Raw genomic sequence first — 22394 nt, 5'->3', positions numbered from 1 at the left:
AATACAAACATTGCGTTTAGTGAAATATATGTGGATTTCACCCTTTTACATTAATTATTCAGGGGATATTTGATAGAAAAACATGGATTTCGATTTAGATGATCCCTTAGGTAGTGACGATAGTTTTTTTGAAGAGCCTAAAGTTTTAGCAAAACGGTCTAGTTTCACGAAAACTCCCGAAAAAAAATCCATAGAAAATTTATTAGGTTTTGATACCAAAACGAAATCTTCAGTATCTACGGAGGATATTAAAAAATCCGAAACCAGCAATAAGAAACAAATGGACGATTGGTTAACTGACGTAAAAGGTATTTAATTTGAAAAATATTAACAACATTTTTTTTATAATTATATTGTAGGACCTTCTACTACAGATAGGTCGAGAAGAAGCGACTTTTTAGACGATATACTTCCAATAAAACCAAAAACAACGAAACACGATAAAAAAGGAACGTCTTTAGAAGACATTTTGAAAGAAAGTAAAGTGACTACTACTCCGAAAACGGCTCAATCACTAAAAGACGTAAATCCAGAACCGACGGTTTCATCAGAATACGGCATTTCCTCTACGATTAGTGATAGAAGAAGAAGCGGAAGACGCGGTTCGGGAGTAGAAGATACTTTGGGATTATTTCGCGATACGTTTGTCGATAAAAAAGAAACAATCCCGAAATCTACAGAAACATTACAAAAAACTTCCGCAGGTATTAATATTAATCCTTCCGACAAAAATACGACGTTTCCAGGAGTACCTGATTGGTTAGGATTAAGTTCAACGAACGTCAAAAGATCCGACTCACCAGTAACTGTCAATAAAAGCGCGCCAAATATAAATAATGAAAATGTAGTAGTGCCAAAGGAAGTAGATGTCGCAGATGAAATTGAAAATAAGATTTTCGTTGATAAATTAGTACCACAAGATATTAACGCCGGTATACAAAATAGTTATACGGCATTACATCAACAAGAATCCTTATTATTAGTATCGATACAATTTAAAAAATACGAGGAAGTTTTGAAAGATATTCAAGAAAAACAAAATTTTATTTTAGGTATTTTTTAATGTCGATAATTATTTTTTTTTGTAATTATAACTTTATAGGACAACAAGAAAGACAATTTAAAAATTTCATAGATGATTATATATTAAAACAACACGCTGTAGAAAATAATATAAAGTTACAACAAGAACGAATCAATAATCAAATCAAGTTATTGGTAACTGATCACGTAGATAAATTACAAAGTGATACAGACGTTAATGACGATAAAAAAGAAGAAGATTTAAAAGATTTGTTATCGAAATTAAAACAAAGACACGATGAAGAATTATTTATTATGGAAGAATCTTATAAGTAAAATTAATCTTTTTGATATAGTTTTTTAATAAAAATGTAAATTTTTTAAGGAAACAAATGGATATGGTGGAAAAATCTGCTGCGAACGTCGAAGAAAACGTACAAAAAGAACTAAAAAATTTAGAAGATCTATACGATAAAAAATTACAAAATTTTAAAACAAATTACGACGAAGAAATTTCTTATTATAAAGAAAAGATAAAAATATTGGAAGAACAGTACAAAAACGAAATAAAAATAATAAAAGACGTACACGCAGAAAAAATCGATGAACTAAAATCAGAGCACGCCGTACAAATCGATTATATAAAACAAATGAAAACTAAAGAGGACAATTTATTAAGAGAAGGACACGAATTATCCCAAAAAATCGATACAGGAATAAATATTTTGGGTAATAACCTTCAAATATTGCAAGGAATCGAAGACAAAGTTATAAAGAATTACGACGTTTTAGCTTTAGCTAGGGAACAGAGTATTCAAGCGAAAGAAAAAGAAATTATAAGTAAGTATTTGAGTAAAATAAGGACACGGGGTCTGCCCCAACTTGAAGTTATTATATCAGATTAATTATTTGACTATTAATTTTCGAAGTGATGAAAAAATGTTTGGAAAAATGTCGGGAATCAGCTGAAAACGAACGATCTCAGCTCTTATCGTTAATTAGGAATTTAGAATTGAAATTAGCGGAACAAAATACGAACGCTCAAGAAGATCGATGGGCTTTGCAACAAGCAACGGCTACGTTAACTGCTAGATGTAAAGCAATCGAAAGGGAAGCTGAATACGGTAGAAATATCATAGAACGTGAAAGGGAACAGTTAAAAGTGAGACAAGTTTTGTTTTTTTTTGTTTTATAAGGTTGAAAAATTATCAAATTTTTGTTTGAAAAACTTGGAAGTTATGTTAGTTTCAGGGGTTTAAATGTTCACTACCAGGGATTTATTTACATTTATTCTATACTTCAACTTTCACCTTGTATATAACTGAAATTTCAGCAGATTTGATGGAAAATAATATTTAAGAAAAAATTCAATAAAATTGAGAAATTCCATTAACATCTGGCAACACTGCTTAAGTCCATAACCTTCAGCCACATTCAAAGTTGTTTATGTTTCTTTCATAGACAAACTTATATGGAATAGAGGTTTCAATATTTTATATTAATTATGTAATTTCAAAAAGTATTTTTTGAATTAAAATAATTTTGAAAAAGTGTTTCAATAAATTTTTGATTTGAGAAACAAGAAGAATAATTTTTATCTGATGCTAAAAGAATTTAATAAATAATAAAAATAAGAAAACTTCTAATTCATGATGAAACCTCTACGATTTTATATAATCTATGTTTGATATATATATTGAAATATAGAGTTGGGAACGAAATAATTGTTTTTGAAATAAAAATAACTATTTTAAATATTTAATTTTAGACTACAAGAATTTTGATGCTTTAGACAAAAAAACTATGAATCATAATTTTTTTCTTGAATCCGCTATAAAAAACAATATCAAAAAAAATCATTTAAATAATGATGATTTATTTTTAGACATTGAAAGAAACTTTATTAGGGGAACAAGAAAAAATGGTGATGCAATTAACTGAAGAAAAATTACAATTAGCGTCAGAAAAATCCAAATTGGAAACCAGCGCTAAAATATCCAATTCATACGAAGTCGAACGCGTCAAAATCGAAGCCGAAACGGCAATAAAAGAAGCGAAATGTTTATCGGAACGACTAAATCGAGAAAGGGCTCTTCTACAACGGGAAAAAATTGAACTAAACGCCCTAAAACAGAATCTAATGGAACGAGAACGAGAGCTGGAAGATAAAGAATCCGAAATGGAGTTTTTGGTACAAGACACACAGAAAAAATTGAAAGAGGACAAGCAGGTTTTGAGCGAAGCGAAACGAATGGAAGCAACTTACAAGGAAAAGTTAAAGGAGTTACAAGCGCAGTGGGTTTTATTATCGAATAGAGAAAAAAAGTTGGCGGAAGATAAAATTTTGTTATCTAGAGAAAGATTAGCTTTGTATACGTCACTGAAGGCTTCTAAAGATTGCGTGTTGTGTAGCGCCGGAGGAGGGGATAGTACCTTGGGAAAAAATCAAATATTAACAGCCTTTGATAACATCAAGGTGATTATAAACTCAAAATTTACTTTCATCTTGTTTTTTTTTTAATTTAAGTTACTGGAAAATATTTTTTTTCAGTCTCCTGATCCAACTGCTACAAGAATTCGTTTAGAAGCTTTAGATGACGAAGACAGTGAGGTTAGTAAAGAGGAAAGTGTTAATAAATGATTATAAAAAATGTTAATTTAGATATTTTTGTATTTTTTTAAATAAAAAATTTGAAAGAAGTTTGAATTTTGTGCGAAACTCTAGAGGTGGACGGTTATTCCATCTTGGGCTATGAAAAATATTGAGTTATAGTGTGATTTAAAACATTTCAGGCTGAAAAAAATAAACATTTCTTAACTTCAGTTGAGTTCGAATGGATTATAACTTCAAAGTTAATACCGAAATTGTTTAAATTGGTTCAAGATTTTTTTTAGATTTACTCACCTTCGATATGATCCTCCACTTTATCTCCATATTTATATAAATGAGGATTTAATCGACAAAAGAAAAACACAAAAAAATTATGACAAAACAATTTATTAAAATAGACGCTCAACATAGACTTCAAACGATCCGTTAGAAAATTGCATTTTCATATAAATGGAAAATCGAACACAAATCAATAGAAAAATCAAAAATACTGCCATTTTCCGAGAACGGCATCTTTGATGGCGTCTATATATTGAGCCGGCACCCAATATATCCAATACCGAGACGCTTCTGTAGGACCTAATTGTAAACCCTTGAAAAAAAAACCGAAAAAAAATTGTATTTAAACAAACACATTGTATATTAGAAACTCACCATTATGTGATACTGTTCGTAACCCTCGATAGGTTCAGATATCACACTTTTAATCGACCCCATCGGTAATTTTTCAGTTCTTTCCTTCGTACTAAGCCATAATTGATCACTTTCTAATTTAAACGTTAACCTAACTTTACCCCCATGTTTATTTAACATCCCCGAAAGGGGCACTGGAGGTAAACCCTCCTAAAAAATTATCAAATTTGGTAAAAAAATCGATAATTTCATACGCGATTACGTCGTTTTTTTAAATATTCGTTTTTATGGCGGATTTATGAAAAAAATTACAAAAATAAAAAAAATTAGAAATATTTTAGTTTAGGGTTATAATTGGTAGTGTAAATGCACTTATTCCCATATAATTGTTAATAAAAAGCAACTCAATATCAAAAAGTTATAAAATAAAATATTTCTATCACAAGCTGGCATCACTGCTAAGTCAATGACACTTGGAAGCCATCTTTGATAAAAAAATTTTCTCCCATAGACAAATTCACGTAAAATAGAGGTTTTAATATTGATTCAATTCACAAGGTTTTGAAAAAGAATTTTAATAAATTTTGGATCAAACAAAAAAAAAGAATAATTTTCATCAATATTAAAATCAATTAACGAATAATAAAAATAAAAAACGTTTTAATTTAAGATTATATCTCTACGATTTTATATAATCTATGTATAACTGATACACATCGAAATATAGAGTTGGGAACAAAATAACTGTTTCTGCAAAAAATTTCGACTACAAGAACTTTACAAAAAAATTATAAATCACGTTTTATTTTTCGTAAATCTGCTGTAAAAATAAAGATTTAATAAGAAATTCATCAAGATCGTTTTTCTTTAGTACAAAAAACGAAGTAACCGCGAAAGTATGAAATTAACAATAAAAAAAATTACTTTATTTAAATTTCCACCAACCTTAATATTTTTAATACCGGGTAAAACGTCTTCCGGTAATCCTTTATCTAATACCTTACGATGTATTTTCTGTTTACACAGAGGTTCTTTAGACGTTGTAGCTTTATCTAATTCTAAAATATCCTAAACACATTTTTTTTTACAAGAAAATGATGGAAATACTCAAATTAACGTCATTTTTACCTGTTTACTAACCGAAGAAACGGCTAAAACATCGTTTAAAGTCGATCCTACAAGCATAACTTTGGAACCTTTCGTTATACCTGAACTAGAAATTGTTTGACTATCCTGTAACATTCCTTTGAACATCAATTTCTGCATCGAATCCGGCACACCTAAACCCTAAATTTTACGAAACGTAAAGAATTAAATGAAAAAACTTACCTAATAAACCTTGTAAATGTTTTTTCAGTTCTAGAATTGTTGTATCCGAAGTAGTTGTGACATCGTATTTTTTTTTGTTGTAAATCACTTTAATTTCAACAGATTCTTTCGTACTCGCCTCTTCTACTGAATTATTAGCGCTTATTTCCAGAGAATCCGTATCGGTTTTAAGTATTTTCGATTCTGATGCTTCCATGAGTCGATCATCACTCTCAATTTCTTTGGTCAGATTTTCTTCTGTACTATTATGAAGATTTTGTTCACTGTTTTCACCATCGGCATCTATAATTAATTCAAACATATTTTTCTTACAAAACAATAAGTATTATTAGTAAAAATAATCATTATAGGAAGATATAAAATGTGTGATTTAAATTTTACTTATTTCACAAATACAATAAAAACTATGACAAAAAAACACTAACCTAAGCATTCCATTTTTAAATATGTAAATTACACCAAGGTTCGAAGAAGAATGTACCTTTTTAATTTAAATAAAAAGTGTTTTTACAAAATAACATTACTTGCACTTCAGCCATCTGACTTTGAAGTTGACGTTTATCAAATCACTTATCAAACACAGAATACAATACATAGATAAATAAATTGTATTTAATTCTTTTCAAGATAAAACATTGAATAAATTATAATTTAGTGACAAAATAGTATTGAAAATATATATTTCTCTCTTTTCAAAATATTAAAATAAGTTTTTCATTAAATATATGACAATATTTCAATATGTAAATGAAGTTAGATATAGATAAAAAACTTTTTATTACTAGATTCAAAAGTGTTAATAGTTTTACTTCAATTACCTCACAATTTCTATCCTTATTATACCTTTTTTCTCTACAATACAAAAAATTTCGAAATAATCACGATTTGTGTTGATTTTATGTTTTTTTTATGAACATAATTTTAAAACAATATGAAAAAATTGCAGTTTCATGTAATTTTAAACTGATTAAAATGGAAAAGACACATGTAATGGAGATAAATTATAACGAGAAACATATAAAAAGTTGTAAAAAGTAAAAAATTATAGACACAGTAACTCTTTACAGTTAACTTTGTCTATGGTGAAAAAATATTTTTTATTCGCTTGTCAAAACTTGACGTATTATTATATTGGTGACACTGGAATTTATTTATAGTATCATCTGTTTATGTATTTGAATGTAACATTTTTCGTATAAAATGGTCGTAAATACTTACGACAAATTAGCTGAAGATTTACAACGACAAGAACTAGAGGTTATTAATTATATATTTCATGAATTACTAGTAACGAGCAGTTTTTTTCTATTTTTAGGCTGTAAATGGTATCGCTCCACCACAAGTTTATCAACAACTTTTAGCGATTTATTTACATCAAAATGATTTGTAAGTTTTTTTTTAATTAAATATGTAATATATTGAATATACTTTTGTTTCAGATGTAACGCAAAGTTTTTATGGAAACGTATACCGAATAGTGTGAAAACTTCGACGCCGGAATTGGCAAATATTTGGGCAGTAGGTAAAAGTATGTGGAAACGAGATTTCCCCGCCATATATCAAGCTTTAAACGTAACCTGGTCCGATACGGTGGCGGATATTATGAAACAAGTCAAAGGTAAGTCATAATCTTGTTTTTTTATAGGTTAATTAATTTTTTTCAGAGGTCGTGAGAGCTAGAGCTGTGGATTTGATATCTCAAGCGTATTCTTCTATAACTTTAGATACGGTGTCGGCGATGACGGGCTTACCTCCTGACATCTGTATACCGGCTTGTGCAGAGAAAGGTTGGACATACGAGGCTGATTCAAAGATAATACATCCGGTTAGAAAGCCAGGGGAACATTTAGGACAGACGAGCAGCGAGGATCAACTGTCGAAATTGACGGATTTTGTTTCGTTTCTTGAAAATTAATTATATCTCATTGTTTCTATTTTTTTTTTAAATAAAGTATGTGCGATTAAAAAAACTAAGAATTTTGAATAAATATATTTAAAAATTCGTTTCATTCATTATAAAACTTTTTTAAACACTCTGTTTTCGTTTTTGGAATTCCATTGCCAGTTTTTGTTCTACTTTTTCTTTATCAATTTTCACCTAAAAAATATAAAAATGATCATATTATTAAAAAAAAATAAGAGAGAGTGACTAATAAATGGACTTGTATGATTAGAAAAGCGAGAAGGAGCATTATTTTACTACTCTCTGTCTCCTTCTACCCGCCTATAAAATCAAAGCTTAATATCCTCCTCCTTTGCTGTTCCTAGCACATAGAGCAGAGAGAGATAGAGAGTGGTATACTGATATTCTTTCTCATTCGCGTCCGCTTGCACAAGCTCCCTCTATGTTTAATATTAACTTTATGGGAAAATTGAAAATTCATTCTTCTTTCTCGTAATTTGGCCTTTGACTATATGAAATGTCTCGGATTGACATATAATAGACAGGTAAAAAAGAAGATTGACACATTAACTCCTTTCGCTATGTCTCGGATCGATATAAAATGGAAGGTTAAAAAAGAAGATTAATAGATTAACTTGAACGTGGAAAAATTAACTTTTTTTCCACGATAATTCTTATTAAATAAATATACTACATATGAATAATTTGCTAATAATAAGATGCTTTGCATTTTTGATATAAATGCACAAATATGAGCTGAAATTTCAGATAAAATTATTTTAGTATTTAGAAAATGCAAATAAAAAATAATAAAAGCAAAAACAAAAAAAAATTAATACACAATAATTGTCCTATATTAACAATAAATCTTGCAACATTGTAGACTGATGTCACATAGCTGCCAACATATAAACGCAATTCTCCTTGTTATATGATTTCAGTTTCACTTTAAATATTTATTCCATATCAAACGGAATTAGTTTTTACTCAACTTGAAATTTGTATTTTATATAAACTAAGTTGCATTTGATATCAATTTAATCTAAATCCTATACAAAATGAATCTGTCAACTGTCAGCTAATGTTCATAGATCTTAAATCATAATAACGGGTGAATTAACTTAGATTCTGTTCAAAATTGAGAAAAATACTCATCATAATTTTTTTATTTGGTCGAAAATTTCGTTAATAAATGAGATATATCAAGGAGAAGAACGAAATATTACTAACAAACTCCTCACTACTGTTCGAGATTATACCAAAACGAACGATTATTTATTGACATATGAAGTTTGACAAGATATACGTCATAATAATGATTAATTTATGTTGTCTTATTTAAAATTGTGTGAAAGTTTTTGTTACTGAATAGATAGTATAAATAATATTTATTATGTTACGTAGATTCATTGTAAAACTTACCGTATCATTCAGGTTAGTAAATTTATTGTTATTTTCCGGTTTTCCCAAACCGTCAAGATATTTTTGTCGTAAATATAACACAGTATCAATATGAGTTTTATGTTTTATCGCCAAATCCAAAGCTCTAAAATAAAATTGATAAAAAATGATTATTAATAAATATAACAACTAACCTATTCCAATCATAAAGATTAATATTCATATAAATAGCTTGAAATACCATTCCGTTATGTAATAAAGTTGATTCGGCCTCTTGTTGTTTTCCACCTAAAAGAGCCATTTGAGATTTCTGTTCCACCCTGGAGGGCAAATCCTACAATTCAACGTTTTCGTAATAAATGATCAAGACTTTTCCTTAAATTACCTTTATATACTGCAAAAATAAAACTTTATCATAATGATTTATACATGCGAAAGCTTCTTCTGCTATATCAATTGTATTTGAATTCGATTGAACCGCAAGTACCGCAAGACATGCCCATGTTGTTTCATCGTTCGTTGTACGGCATAGATTTAACGCATCAGTCCATCTGTTATCTAAAACGCATCTAAACACGAAAATTTAATTGAGTTTTAACTTTAAAGTTCAATTTTCTCGCACATTTTCATCTCGTAAAACAATCTCGTTTCGTTTTTGTTTGCTATACTATACAAACATCTCCTGTAATAATATAAGTTCTACTAAAATAAAATACGTTTACCCTCCAAGAAAAACAAACATGGCAGTTTATTTAATTGCCCCACAACTCAGTTTCTTATTGGTTAAAGTATTGTCAATAATATTTGAAATTAAATCAAACAATATATGTTGAAAAACTTACAATTATTGATATTTATTAAATAAATAAAGTAATACAACCCCAAATATAGTGCGTTTTTGTTATCCTATTACTATACTTTTATTATTAATAATAAAATTACTTATTTTAATATTAAATTTGTTTTGCTACTGCAGCGCCATCTATCCATACACGTACAAAGTTACTAAATGGACGCTACCAAACTGTAGTAATTAGTTAACCTCATAGATTGAGCCACGTACGTTATTGAGAATTGTATACCGGGTGGGCAAAATAAACTTACTTGTGGAGTAAACTGGGAAACGGTGATATGGGAACGTTAATGAGAGATCCATCTGTCCTTCTAACTGATACGTTATTTCCTACGAAATCATTTATTCTCGGGCTACTACCCAATTCAGGGGAATCGTAATTGAAAGAACATAATTTGAGTAATTTGTTATTGTAGCACGCGGTTGGACAATACCATACAACTAGTCGCGTATCCTGAATTGCCGCCATTATGTTGTCTATGGCATTCCATTGAAACGACTCGATTTTTGTACCTATTTTGGTTAGAAAAAAAAATATCGTCTCTTTAATTTATTCATATCTTTTTTTATATTAAACACATAGTTTTCTATTAATGTTTCATCGATTTTTGAGAAATCGCTTTGTGAATGGTCAAATTTTCAAATTGTTCCTATCAGTGATTTTCAAGATACAGGGCGTCAAAGTTGACTTTATTGAAAATATTGTCATCTCTTAAAATTATTCATATCTTTGTTTATATTGAAGATACATTTTTGTAATAAAGTTCTATAGATTTTTGAGGAAACGATTTATATATTATCCAAATTTCAAATTGTTACTATCAAAAGTTTCCAAGATACAGGGCGTCAAAGTTGACTTTAATAAAAATTACATCATCTCCTAACCTCACTTTTTTCTCGTGTAATAATTGAAGTAGAGTTCCATACGATTTTGTATTAGAATCAAGAAAAATTACTTCTTAAACTGTACAAATTTGAAAGTTGTACAACAATTAATATTGAAGATACAGGATGTTGAAAAAAATATTGTCATCTCTTAAAATTATTCATATCTTTGTTTATATTGAAGATACATTTTTGTAATAAAGTTCTATAGATTTTTGAGGAAACGATTTATATATTATCGAAATTTCAAATTGTTACTATCAAAAGTTTCCAAGATACAGGGCGTCAAAGTTGACTTTAATAAAAATTACATCATCTCGTAACCTCACTTTTCTCTCGTGTAATAATTGAAGTAGAGTTCCATACGATTTCGTATTAGAATCAAGAAAAATTACTTCTTAAACTGTACAAATTTGAAAATAGTACAACAATTAATACTGAAGATACAGGGTGTTGAAAAAAATATTGTCATCTGTTAAAATTATTCATATCTTTGTTAATATTGAATATACATTTTTTTAATAAAGTTCTATAGATTTTTGAGGAAATGATTTATATTTTATCGAAATTTCGAATTGTTACTATCAAAAGTTTCCAAGATACAGGGCGTCAAAGTTAACTTTAATAAAAACTACATTATCTTCTAACCTCACTTTTTTCTCGTGTAATAATTGAAGTAGAATTCTATACGATTTTGCATTAGAATCAAGAAAAATTACTTCTCAAACTGTACAAATTTGAAAGTTGTACAACAATTAATATTGAAGATACAGGATGTTGAAAAAAATATTGTCATCTCTTAAAAATATTCATATCTTTGTTAATATTGAGGATACATTTTTTTAATAACATTCTATAGATTTTTGAGGAAATGATTTATATATTATCGAAATTTCAAATTGTTACTATCAGTAGTTTTCAAGATACAGGGCGTCAAAGTTGACTTTATTAAAAATATCGTCTTCTCCTAACCTAACTTTTTTTCTTGTGTAATAATTGAAGTAGAGTTCCATACGATTTTGCATTAGAATTAAGAAAAATTACTTCTCAAACTGTACAAATTTGAAAGTTGTACAACAATTAATATTGAAGATACAGGGTGTTGAAAAAAATATTGTCATCTGTTAAAATTATTCATATCTTTGTTAATATTGAATATACATTTTTTTAATAAAGTTCTATAGATTTTTGAGGAAATGATTTATATATTATCGAAATTTCGAATTGTTACTATCAAAAGTTTCCAAGATACAGGGCGTCAAAGTTAACTTTAATAAAAACTACATTATCTTCTAACCTCACTTTTTTCTCGTGTAATAATTGAAGTAGAATTCTATACGATTTTGTATTAGAATCAAGAAAAATTACTTCTCAAACTGTACAAATTTGAAAATAGTACAACAATTAATACTGAAGATACAGGGTGTTGAAAAAAATATTGTCATCTATTAAAATTATTCATATCTTTGTTAATATTGAAGATACATTTTTGTAATAAAGTTCTATAGATTTTTGAGGAAACGATTTATATATTATCGAAATTTCAAATTGTTACTATCAAAAGTTTCCAAGATACAGGGCGTCAAAGTTAACTTTAATAAAAACTACATTATCTCCTAACCTCACTTTTTTCTCGTGTAATAATTGAAGTAGAGTTCCATACGATTTTGTATTAGAATCAAGAAAAATTACTTCTCAAACTGTACAAATTTGAAAATAGCACAACAATTAATACTGAAGATACAGGGTGTTGAAAAAAATATTGTCATCTGTTAAAATTATTCATATCTTTGTTTATATTGAAGATAAATTTTTTTAATAAAGTTCTATAGATTTTTGAGGAAATGATTTATATATTATCGAAATTTCGAATTGTTACTATCAAAAGTTTCCAAGATACAGGGCGTCAAAGTTAACTTTAATAAAAACTACATTATCTCCTAACCTCACTTTTTTCTCGTGTAATAATTGAAGTAGAGTTCCATACGATTTTGTATTAGAATCAAGAAAAATTACTTCTCAAACTGTACAAATTTGAAAGTTGTACAACAATTAATATTGAAGATACGGGGTGTTGAAGAAAATTTTGTCATCTCTTAATATTACTCATATCTTTGTTTCTATTAGAGATGCAGTCTTTAATTTATGTTATATCAATTTTTGAGGCATCACTTTATAAATTATCAAATTTTCTTTTTCTCTATTACTAGTTTTCGAGATACAAGGCGCTAACTTCACCTATATTTGTTTTACCGGAAAACATAAAATTGAATACATTTCAATACAGAAATTCATTGTTTCTATAGCTCGAATAATTTTCACACTTTCGTCTCAACTGTTTTCCAACAATTTCCATCCCAAATAAACAAATTTCCCTCTACAACGACATCTGTTGCGCATTCGATTGAACTACCCGTAGTTTTAACTTGTGACGCCATCTATTACTCACCTAACTTATTAAAAGTTTTATTAGTAGACCGCACGTTGACTAAAAACAGATCCCTTTTTTTATCCAAAACAGCCAAATTCCTATTTACACTTTCGTCCCAATGGTCTAAAGATATTTGTATCACGTGAGCGGTATGCCGAACGAGAATCGGTTCTGAAGACGTTCTGTTACTAGATAAATCAACTACGTAAATATCTGAAACAAAATACAATTCAAATCTCGATTCCACATATATACAGAACGTCTCACTTTTTGTATCAGTCGAATCCCTAATGGCCAACGTATCTGAGGATATGGTAACAGTCGCGTTTTTTAATTGATCCGGTTTCATATTCGGCCATCTCGGCGTCGACGTCAATCTACCTTGATAATTATAAACGCCGACCGTGTTTCTTTCTACCAATAACATGTGTCTAAAACGTTTTTTTTTTTGTTATTCGTAATAACGTAAGAGGGCGCCACTTGGTGAAATATTTACTTTTCGGCCAATAGCAACAAAATGACGGATCCGTCTTTAAGATCGAATATGGCGGGTGTATTCCAATTATTCGTATTATAAATATAACATTGCGTAGGGGTGGTTAATACCAGATTATCGTATCTTATGGCTATTTGAATCACCCTTTCCGGCAATTCTAATTGTTCGTTAATATCTTCTAAAATATTTTTAACGATAACTAATTTTTTTTCGATAACCGAAGCCGTGTAATTCCGATAAGATATTTCTCTTTCTACCACGTGCGCGAATAGTACTTGACCGTTCGCGCACGCTCCAGCCAATTGTGTACCGTCCGCAGACCACGCCATCTTGTATATGCAACCCGTATTTGGTTTATCCAACGATCTCGACCACTAAAATCGAATTTATATTATCTCGAATCAAATTTTTATTTATTTATTTTGATATAACTCACTCCCGTATAATCACAAAGTCTCAAAGTATTATAAGTTCCGACGGCGAAAAGATCTCCTACGGGAGACCAAGCGATTGAGGTTATGTGATTCCCGTGGAATCCGCTCGAGAATATAGGACGTCCTTGACTATCCCAAATACGATATTTACAATCTTCTCCGCCGGTTACGATTAGTTCAGATACGGGACTCCAGGCGATACAAAGAACTATAGCGTCGTGGGCCTTCCACTAGATAAAAAAGAAGACAATTAGGTTAAATTAAGTAAGTAACGACTCGAAGAATAAAAAAGAATCGATTGTTTTTCATCGATTATTGAATTCTGAGACAAAATCGAAAAGTACCTTGATAGGTTTGGTGTTTGGAGCCAAATGTTTGATAACCAAAAATTTTCCTTGAGTATACGCGATGGCTTGTCCATCGGGTGACCAGCAAGCGTCGTAAACTGAATTTTCACTTGAAACAACAGTGCTACGTAACATCCCACTTCTCGACCAGATTTTGATCATACCGTCTTCGCCAGCTTAAAAATGAGACAACGAATGATTGAATGTCGTATTTCAACCTTACAGAACCATTCCAAATGCGTTTTCATGAACAAAAGATATCTTCAAAGTCGTAGCCAATGAGAAAAACAGTGATTTACCTGTCAACAATCCAGTACCATCGTTACCCCATTGCCCCACCAATATAGCTCCGATATGAGCTTCCACAGATCGTTCGATACGTCCCCCTTTATTAAGAATGTGAAATCTACCATCTGTTGCTGTTACAAGTATCAAATCTCCCTGTTTATTTAAAGATCCTCCGGTTCTCGGTAAAAATTGTAGATCCGTTGGACAAATTTCGTCGTTGAATTTCGTTATTCTCGTCGATTGGTTCGTCGAAACCGACCAAGATAAGATTTGATAATCGTCTCTGAAATTGAAAAGAGACTGTGACCATAAAACAAATTCCCTTAATAAAACGATAAACCTTCCACACCAGATTGATCGATTCGTCACCAAGGAAATGCCAACTCAACCTTCTTATTGCCCTATAGGTGTAGTGGTAGTTTAAACAGTCTTCAGTCTCGTCGAAACGCGCGTCAAACAGTGTAATTGTGAGTGTTGGTGTACAATTAATACCTGTCTTTGGAAAAAACCAAAACCTTCTACCTGATACTTGTTCCATACAAGAATCCAGAGCTCAGAGGAGGTTTTTTACAGTTTTTTCGTTTCCGCGTACTTTAATAATGAAATTTTTAATCATTTCGTAAGGCATGCGAGACAAAAAACGTCTTTTGCTATAGCGAGACCTTGGAAAACGAACGGTGTCCGTGTGCCATGTCGCCTAATGTTTTCGTGCGTTCAACGATGGTACGATCTTTGCTCATTGGTTATACAATGTATGACGCGCGTTTCGACGAGACTGCAGACTGTTTACACAACCACTACAACAAAACCCACAATAACACTGTTTGACTGTTTACACCAAAACTCACAATTACACAGTTTGAAGCGCGTTTCGATGAGATTGAAGAGTGTTTACACCACCACTACACTAAAACTCGCAATAACACTGTTTGAAGTGCGTTTCGGAAGTGCATTTCGACGAGACTGAAGACTGTTTACACCACTACTACACCAAAACTCACAATTACACAGTTTGAAGCGCGTTTCGATGAGATTGAAGACTGTTTACACCATCACTACACTAAAACTCGCAATAACACTGTTTGAAGTGCGTTTCGGAAGTGCATTTCGACGAGACTGAAGACTGTTTACACCACCACTATACCAAAACTCACAATTACACAGTTTGAAGCGCGTTTCGATGAGATTGAAGAGTGTTTACACCACTACTACACTAAAACTCACAATAACACTGTTTGAAGTGCGTTTCGGAAGTCCATTTCGACGAGACTGAAGACTGTTTACACCACCACTACACCAAAACTCACAATTACACTGTTTGAAGTGCGTTTCGATGAGATTGCAGAGTGTTTACACCACTACTACACTAAAACTCATAATAACACTGTTTGAAGTGCGTTTCGGAAGTGCATTTCGACGAGACTGAAGACTGTTTACACCACCACTACACCAAAACTCACAATTACACAGTTTGAAGCGCGTTTCGATGATATTGAAGAGTGTTAATACCACTACTACACTAAAACTCGCAATAACACTGTTTGAAGTGCGTTTCGACGAGACTGAAGACTGTTTACACCACTACTACACCAAAACTCACAATTACACAGTTTGAAACGCGTTTCGATGAGATTGAAGACTGTTTACACCACCACTACACTAAAACTCGCAATAACACTGTTTGAAGTGCGTTTCGGAAGTGCGTTTCGACGAGACTGAAGACTGTTTACACCACCACTATACCAAAACTCACAATTACACAGTTTGAAGCGCGTTTCGATGAGATTGAAGAGTGTTTACACCACTACTACACTAAAACTCACAATTACACTGTTTAAAGAGTGTTTCGACGAGACTGAAGACTGTTTACACAAGCTCTACACCAAAACTCACAATTACATTGCTGGAAGCGCGTTTCGACAACCAAGTTATCGTCTTCAGAGACTGATTTACTAGGAATTTTATGGGTTTGGTATCAGGGTCAGGTGTGGACGGTTTATCTTTTTTTCTATTTATACAAAACGTCGCATTAATTATTGTTTATTTATATAAAAAATTGAATCGAATAAGTTTATATTTGACTTTATAAATAATTGAGATATGAGTCAAGCTGTATAATATTTGAAAATATATATATCGTAATCAATATTACAAGAAATTTATTCAGAAATATATTTTGGTGTTATCAATGTCACGATTACTAAGAACTATGATATTTCATCAGAAATATATTATACAGTGTTTATATTTATAGCAATTTAATGTGCATACAACTATGGTCGATCAAAACGAATATGAAACGTATTTATATATAAAAACATTTTCTATCAGTATATCATTCAAAGTATAAACAAGATGATGTTCAAAGTGATTTATAATTTATTTTGTGTATTGACATTAATACGTGCTTTGGAAGGTTAGTTACAACATTTTAATACTTTTTTTTCGCACGATTTTCAGTACTTAGATCATTATAAATCCCAAACTCAAAATATATATTCGATCGGAGTTGTTTTTCGCGTTTTTTTTTCTATAAAACAGGGTGTATTCTTAATAAGGAATACCGTGTTGTCGAATAACTAGACAAACAACTATTTAAACCACGACGAAATCTTAATAAATATATGATAGCTACAAATGGAACTAGTGCTCGGACTTTTGTGGTTTAAACACTTAGGAAAACCCTGCAATCTGCCTTGGTGGCGTCAAGTGGGGCCTATCTGAAGGCCTATGTGCTCAATGGGTTCATGGATGTTCACACTTACGAACCAGGATCAATATACAATTATGAAGTACGAAATCAAGACTGGAAGATGTTCAGAAGTTAATGGTAACGATGACGACGAAGAAAAACAATCATCATTCAAAGTTATCTCGAAAAGAGGTTGAAAGAACCAACATTTAACCCTACCAATCATTTCTGAACATCGACTCGCTAAAATCTGACCTTGAGCTAGTATTAGATACCAAGAAGTCGGTTACGAAAGCCTTGGCACGACAACAACAAGCAGAAGATTGAATCTATTAGATACTTTGTATCTGGGATGGATAAATGATAAGTTTTCGTATATATTTTTGGTTTAAATCGAATGATCTGATCAAATTTGATCCCGATTTTAAACTGCGCGCTTCAATCGAATTAATAACGTCGTTTTTACTTAAATCGCGTGACATATTTAGTTAATTTACGATGCGAAATGTTTATCAGAAGATTGTTGTTGAAAAACCATCGATTTACACTTTTAATTAATCTACATATATATATATATATATAAAAAAATTAATAAACAATTGAAATAACTCATCGTATTATTGAATTTCTTTGCAGATCCTTTCGATTTCGATATAGAAACGTGCGTAAAGATTTTTTATACCAAAGAGAACACGTACAACATCTACTGTCTGACTTATATCGATAACGAGGATTCCTTAGGGATAATAACCGATCACAATGATACGATAACGTTTAAAAAAAATCCGGATTCGACCGATGAAAGTAAAATATGTGCCGTCGTTCGGTCTGTACAAGGCGACGAAAAACATTGTTTGGGTTCGATACGATATAATTGTATGACTATGCACGAAAATCCGAAAACTAGGTTCGTCAAAACGCCCGAAAATATACCTTGCAAGGAGATACCTTTGGAAGAAACTCAGGTTTATTGTATAGGTTTCGGTAATAATGATTTTACTTTGGTTTTTTATTGCGAACCCGTCATATTTTATCTACGAAGGACCGTTCTGTATGTACCAGATAATAAACCGAAACGAATATAGAATAAAGTTAGTAAATAAAAATATTATTAGTTATATTAACTAATCATAAACATTTTATTATGAAATAATTTGCAACATATTGTGAGGGGATACAATATTCGTACAAAGACATTCAAGGTTATACGTAATACAAATTGTTTTTTGTAAATATCTCATTTTCTAATGCCTTTATGATATTTTTGTTTATCATAAATATTTTAGATAATAAAATTCTCTACAACTTTTGTTTGAAACATTTTTTTATAGATCAAACCGTTTTTGAGATATAGGGTTGAAAAGTATCCCGACTTAAAACATCAAAATTAATACAAATTGATTTTCGAAAATATCTCAATTCCTATTGCTTTTATGATATTTTTGTTCATCATAAATATTTTAGAGAATAAAATCCTCTACAACTTTTGTCTGAAACATTTTTTTATAAATCAAACCGTTTTTGAGACACAAGGTTGAAAAGTATCCAGACTCAAAACATCAAAATTAATACAAATTGTTTTTCGAAAATATCTCTATTCCTATTGCTTTTATGATATTTTTGTTTATTTTAAATATTTTAGAGAATGAAATTCTCTAAAACTTTTGTCTGGAATACTTTTTTATTAATCAAACCGTTTTTGAGATACAAGGATGAAAATGATCCCGACTCAAAACATCAGAACTAGTACAAATAGTTTTTCGAAAATATCTCAATTCCTATTGCCTTTATGATATTTTTGTTTACTTTAAATATATTAGAGAATAAAATTTTCTACAACTTTTGTCTGAAACATTTTTTTAGAAACCAAACCGTTTTTGAGATACAAGGCTGAAAAGTATCCCGACTCAAAACATCAGAACTAATACAAATTGTTTTTCGGAAATATCTCAATTCCTATTGATATGTCCATCTAATATAAATATTTTAGAGAATTAAATTTTCTATTTTTTATATTTCTAGTTCCGACTATTTAGAAATATATGTGAGGCATTTGAATTGGAGGGTTCGTTGTATGTTGTATATTTATGGCCCCCTATCTCAAAAACGCTTTGACATATAAAAAAATGTATCAAAAAAAAGTTATAGAGAATTTTATTCTCTATAATATCTATAATAACTATAAATACCATTGGGGTCATAGAAAACGAGATATTTATAAAAAACCATTTTTGCGACCTTTGAATTTTTGATTCGTATGAATGGACTATAACTAAATCAGGTAACGAGTGTTATATTCCTCATTTTTATCGACACTCTGTACATTATTATGTATTTCCTTAATATAGGTAAACTATTTTTTCCCTCACATCTAGTAAAATTAAATTTGACATACTGTATATTTATGTTTAATTCTAATGGTATTATTTTGTATTATTATTTGTTAAAATTACTAATTTATTGTCATTAACAATATATGTATTAAAAAAATTAAATAATAGAAAGTGTTTTATTTATAAAATGAGCCGAGAATAATTCCTACCATTATAATTAATATTTTATAGTTTGGCAACGCTGTAAAATATTTTATAAATAATAGAGATGTTCACATATGTAACGAACAAGATATTACAGTTACATAGATTGGTATTTTGTAACAAAACGTATCCGTCTTTTCGAGTCTTTTCAAAATTTTAATATACACAGTGTACTAATATAACGAATATATAGAGTGGTTCTCATATTAAATAACGAGATTTTTAAATTAAAATCAAATTATAGTCTTTTAATGTGAGTGAACACTTTTAAGAGGGTAAATTATAATTCTTTTACATACAGGGTGGACATTTATCCTTAAAAAACTTAAGATGGATCAAATTTCATCGAAAAGTAAGTAAATTATGATTATTAAGCATACAGGGTGGACATTATTACTTAAAAATCATAAAATATATCGAATTCCATCGAGAAACTTAGTAAATTATGATTATTATGCATACAGGGTGGACATTAATTGATAAAAAACATAAAATGGATCGAATTCAATCGAGAAAGTTAGTAAATTATGATTTTTATGCATACAGGGTGGACATTTATCATTAAAAAATATAGAATGGATCAAATTTCATCGAAAAGTGAGTAAATTATGATTATTAAGCATACAGGGTGGACATTATTCCTTAAAAAACATAAAATAGATCTAATTCCATCGAGAAAGTTAGTAAATTATGATTATTATGCATACAGGGTGGACATTAATTGATAAAAAACATAAAATGGATCGAATTCAATCGAGAAAGTTAGTAAGTTATGATTATTATGCATACAGGGTGGACATTAATTGATAAAAAACATAAAATGGATCGAATTCAATCGAGAAAGTTAGTAAATTATGATTTTTATGCATACAGGGTGGACATTTATCATTAAAAAATATAGAATGGATCAAATTTCATCGAAAAGTGAGTAAATTATGATTATTAAGCATACAGGGTGGACATTATTCCTTAAAAAACATAAAATAGATCTAATTCCATCGAGAAACTTAGTAAATTATGATTATTATGCATACAAGGTGGACATTAATTGATAAAAAACATAAAATGGATCGAATTCAATCGAGAAAGTTAGTAAATTATGATTATTATGCATACAGGGTGGACATTAATTGATAAAAAACATAAAATGGATCGAATTCAATCGAGAAAGTTAGTAAATTATGATTTTTATGCATACAGGGTGGACATTTATCATTAAAAAATATAGAATGGATCAAATTTCATCGAAAAGTGAGTAAATTATGATTATTAAGCATACAGGGTGGACATTATTCCTTAAAAAACATAAAATAGATCTAATTCCATCGAGAAACTTAGTAAATTATGATTATTAAGCATACAGGGTGGACATTATTACTTAAAAAACATAAAATATATCGAATTCCATCGAGAAAGTTAGTAAATTATGATTATTATGCATACAGGGTGGCCATTAATTGATAAAAAACATAAAATGGATCGATTTCAATCGAGAAAGTTAGTAAATTATGATTATTAAGCATACAGGGTGGACATTAATACTTATAAAATATAAAATGTATCGAATTTCATCGAAAAGTAAGTAAATTATGATTAATAAGCATACAGGGTGGACATTACACCTTAAAAAACATAAAATAGAACGAATTCCATCGAGAAAGTGAGTGAATTATGATTATTATGCATACAGGGTGGACATTAATCCTTATAAACGACACAAAATGAATTCAATTCGATCGAGATTTATATGACTATGTTTTTAAAATAAAAATGATTAGTTCTAACGAAAAAAAAATGACTAAATTCTATCTATTCCGTGTATTTTGAAGACGAGAATTTCTATAAGGGTCGATGAAACGTGTAATTACAATTAAATCCCTATCGTTATACTACGAACAAAACCGTATTTACCCTGCTGAATATACTTCTTGCGTGTTACTCCATCCGATGCACGTGACAGGAGCCTTATGAGAAGGCTTCTCGGCTAAAGTAATTTTGAATCTCATTCTCAAATTATTTATTTCACTTACACAAATACCAATGTTCTTATATAAACATCAGTAAACTTCGAAACGAAGACGTCGACTCGGCTTTATTTGTATTGGAGTTGTCAGGACGACAGGCGAAGTTGAAGTCAACATTTACGATTATACCCAGTGAGAAAAGTTCGTCCAGACACACTTATTGAGTTATGGATTAAAAACTTGTTACTACATGTGAAGCAGAACAGATTTTAGATAAAGAGATTAGATAGAGTGACATCAAGTTACTTTTTAGAAGAAAATATTTAATTCAAATCTCGTCCGGAAAGTCTCGTCTCGACTTGTGTCTCGCAGAATGTAGTATGAAGTTTTGTATCGGATCCATTCGAAAATAACTTGATTGTTTCAACTATTTCGTCTCGGAATAATAAATTATTGTTTCTAAATCAAATTTTTTAATTCTATTGTGATGGTTTGAATCCCCGAAAGCGCTAGTTGTGGTCCGGACGGGTCCGTAGTCCCATCTGCGTAATCTTATTTATACGACCG

General features: G+C 30.1%; 5 protein-coding genes across 6 annotated transcripts; 3 read left to right on the top strand and 2 right to left on the bottom strand.

Moving 5' to 3' along the window:
• The first annotated feature begins 44 nt into the window (after positions 1-44).
• Positions 45-3724, top strand: LOC130891914 (fas-binding factor 1-like). Its single transcript, XM_057797000.1, has 7 exons — positions 45-308; positions 360-1052; positions 1103-1355; positions 1409-1863; positions 1953-2185; positions 2909-3499; positions 3575-3724. Exons 1-7 carry the CDS (start codon positions 83-85, stop codon positions 3662-3664), a joined length of 2541 nt encoding a protein of 846 aa, XP_057652983.1. The 5' UTR covers positions 45-82; the 3' UTR covers positions 3665-3724.
• A 281-nt stretch (positions 3725-4005) lies between these two features.
• LOC130891915 (ubiquitin domain-containing protein UBFD1-like) lies at positions 4006-6159 on the bottom strand. The gene is made up of 6 exons (XM_057797001.1): positions 6022-6159; positions 5597-5878; positions 5396-5547; positions 5213-5335; positions 4289-4477; positions 4006-4226 (listed from the first exon to the last, which is right to left on the bottom strand). The coding sequence occupies exons 1-6, from the start codon at positions 6032-6034 to the stop codon at positions 4116-4118; spliced, it is 870 nt and encodes a 289-aa protein (XP_057652984.1). The 5' UTR covers positions 6035-6159; the 3' UTR covers positions 4006-4115.
• Positions 6160-6725: 566 nt separating this feature from the next.
• On the top strand, positions 6726-7573 carry LOC130891912 (COP9 signalosome complex subunit 8). The gene is made up of 4 exons (XM_057796997.1): positions 6726-6853; positions 6912-6982; positions 7036-7214; positions 7261-7573. Exons 1-4 carry the CDS (start codon positions 6797-6799, stop codon positions 7509-7511), a joined length of 558 nt encoding a protein of 185 aa, XP_057652980.1. The 5' UTR covers positions 6726-6796; the 3' UTR covers positions 7512-7573.
• LOC130891911 (intraflagellar transport protein 80 homolog) lies at positions 7571-21997 on the bottom strand. The gene is made up of 12 exons (XM_057796996.1): positions 21775-21997; positions 14646-14917; positions 14344-14522; positions 14002-14229; positions 13566-13939; positions 13337-13500; positions 13088-13282; positions 10005-10266; positions 9286-9469; positions 9095-9234; positions 8922-9045; positions 7571-7694 (listed from the first exon to the last, which is right to left on the bottom strand). Exons 1-12 carry the CDS (start codon positions 21867-21869, stop codon positions 7623-7625), a joined length of 2289 nt encoding a protein of 762 aa, XP_057652979.1. The 5' UTR covers positions 21870-21997; the 3' UTR covers positions 7571-7622.
• LOC130891913 (uncharacterized) lies at positions 16809-19830 on the top strand. Of its 2 annotated transcripts, XR_009058968.1 has the most exons (3): positions 16809-17050; positions 17963-19072; positions 19246-19830. XR_009058968.1 is itself a non-coding variant. In XM_057796998.1 (2 exons), exons 1-2 carry the CDS (start codon positions 16990-16992, stop codon positions 18409-18411), a joined length of 510 nt encoding a protein of 169 aa, XP_057652981.1. In that variant the 5' UTR covers positions 16809-16989; the 3' UTR covers positions 18412-19830. The 2 variants fall into 2 exon arrangements, 1 of the variants encoding a protein (XP_057652981.1); XM_057796998.1 differs by having other exon boundaries at positions 17963-19830.
• Positions 21998-22394: the final 397 nt, after the last annotated feature.

This window comes from Diorhabda carinulata, chromosome 3 (genome assembly GCF_026250575.1).
Source record: "Diorhabda carinulata isolate Delta chromosome 3, icDioCari1.1, whole genome shotgun sequence".
In the NCBI taxonomy this organism is placed as follows: domain Eukaryota; kingdom Metazoa; phylum Arthropoda; class Insecta; order Coleoptera; family Chrysomelidae; genus Diorhabda; species Diorhabda carinulata.
The sequence above is the reverse complement of the archived record's forward strand: the minus strand, read 5'-3'. Positions and strand labels throughout refer to the sequence as shown.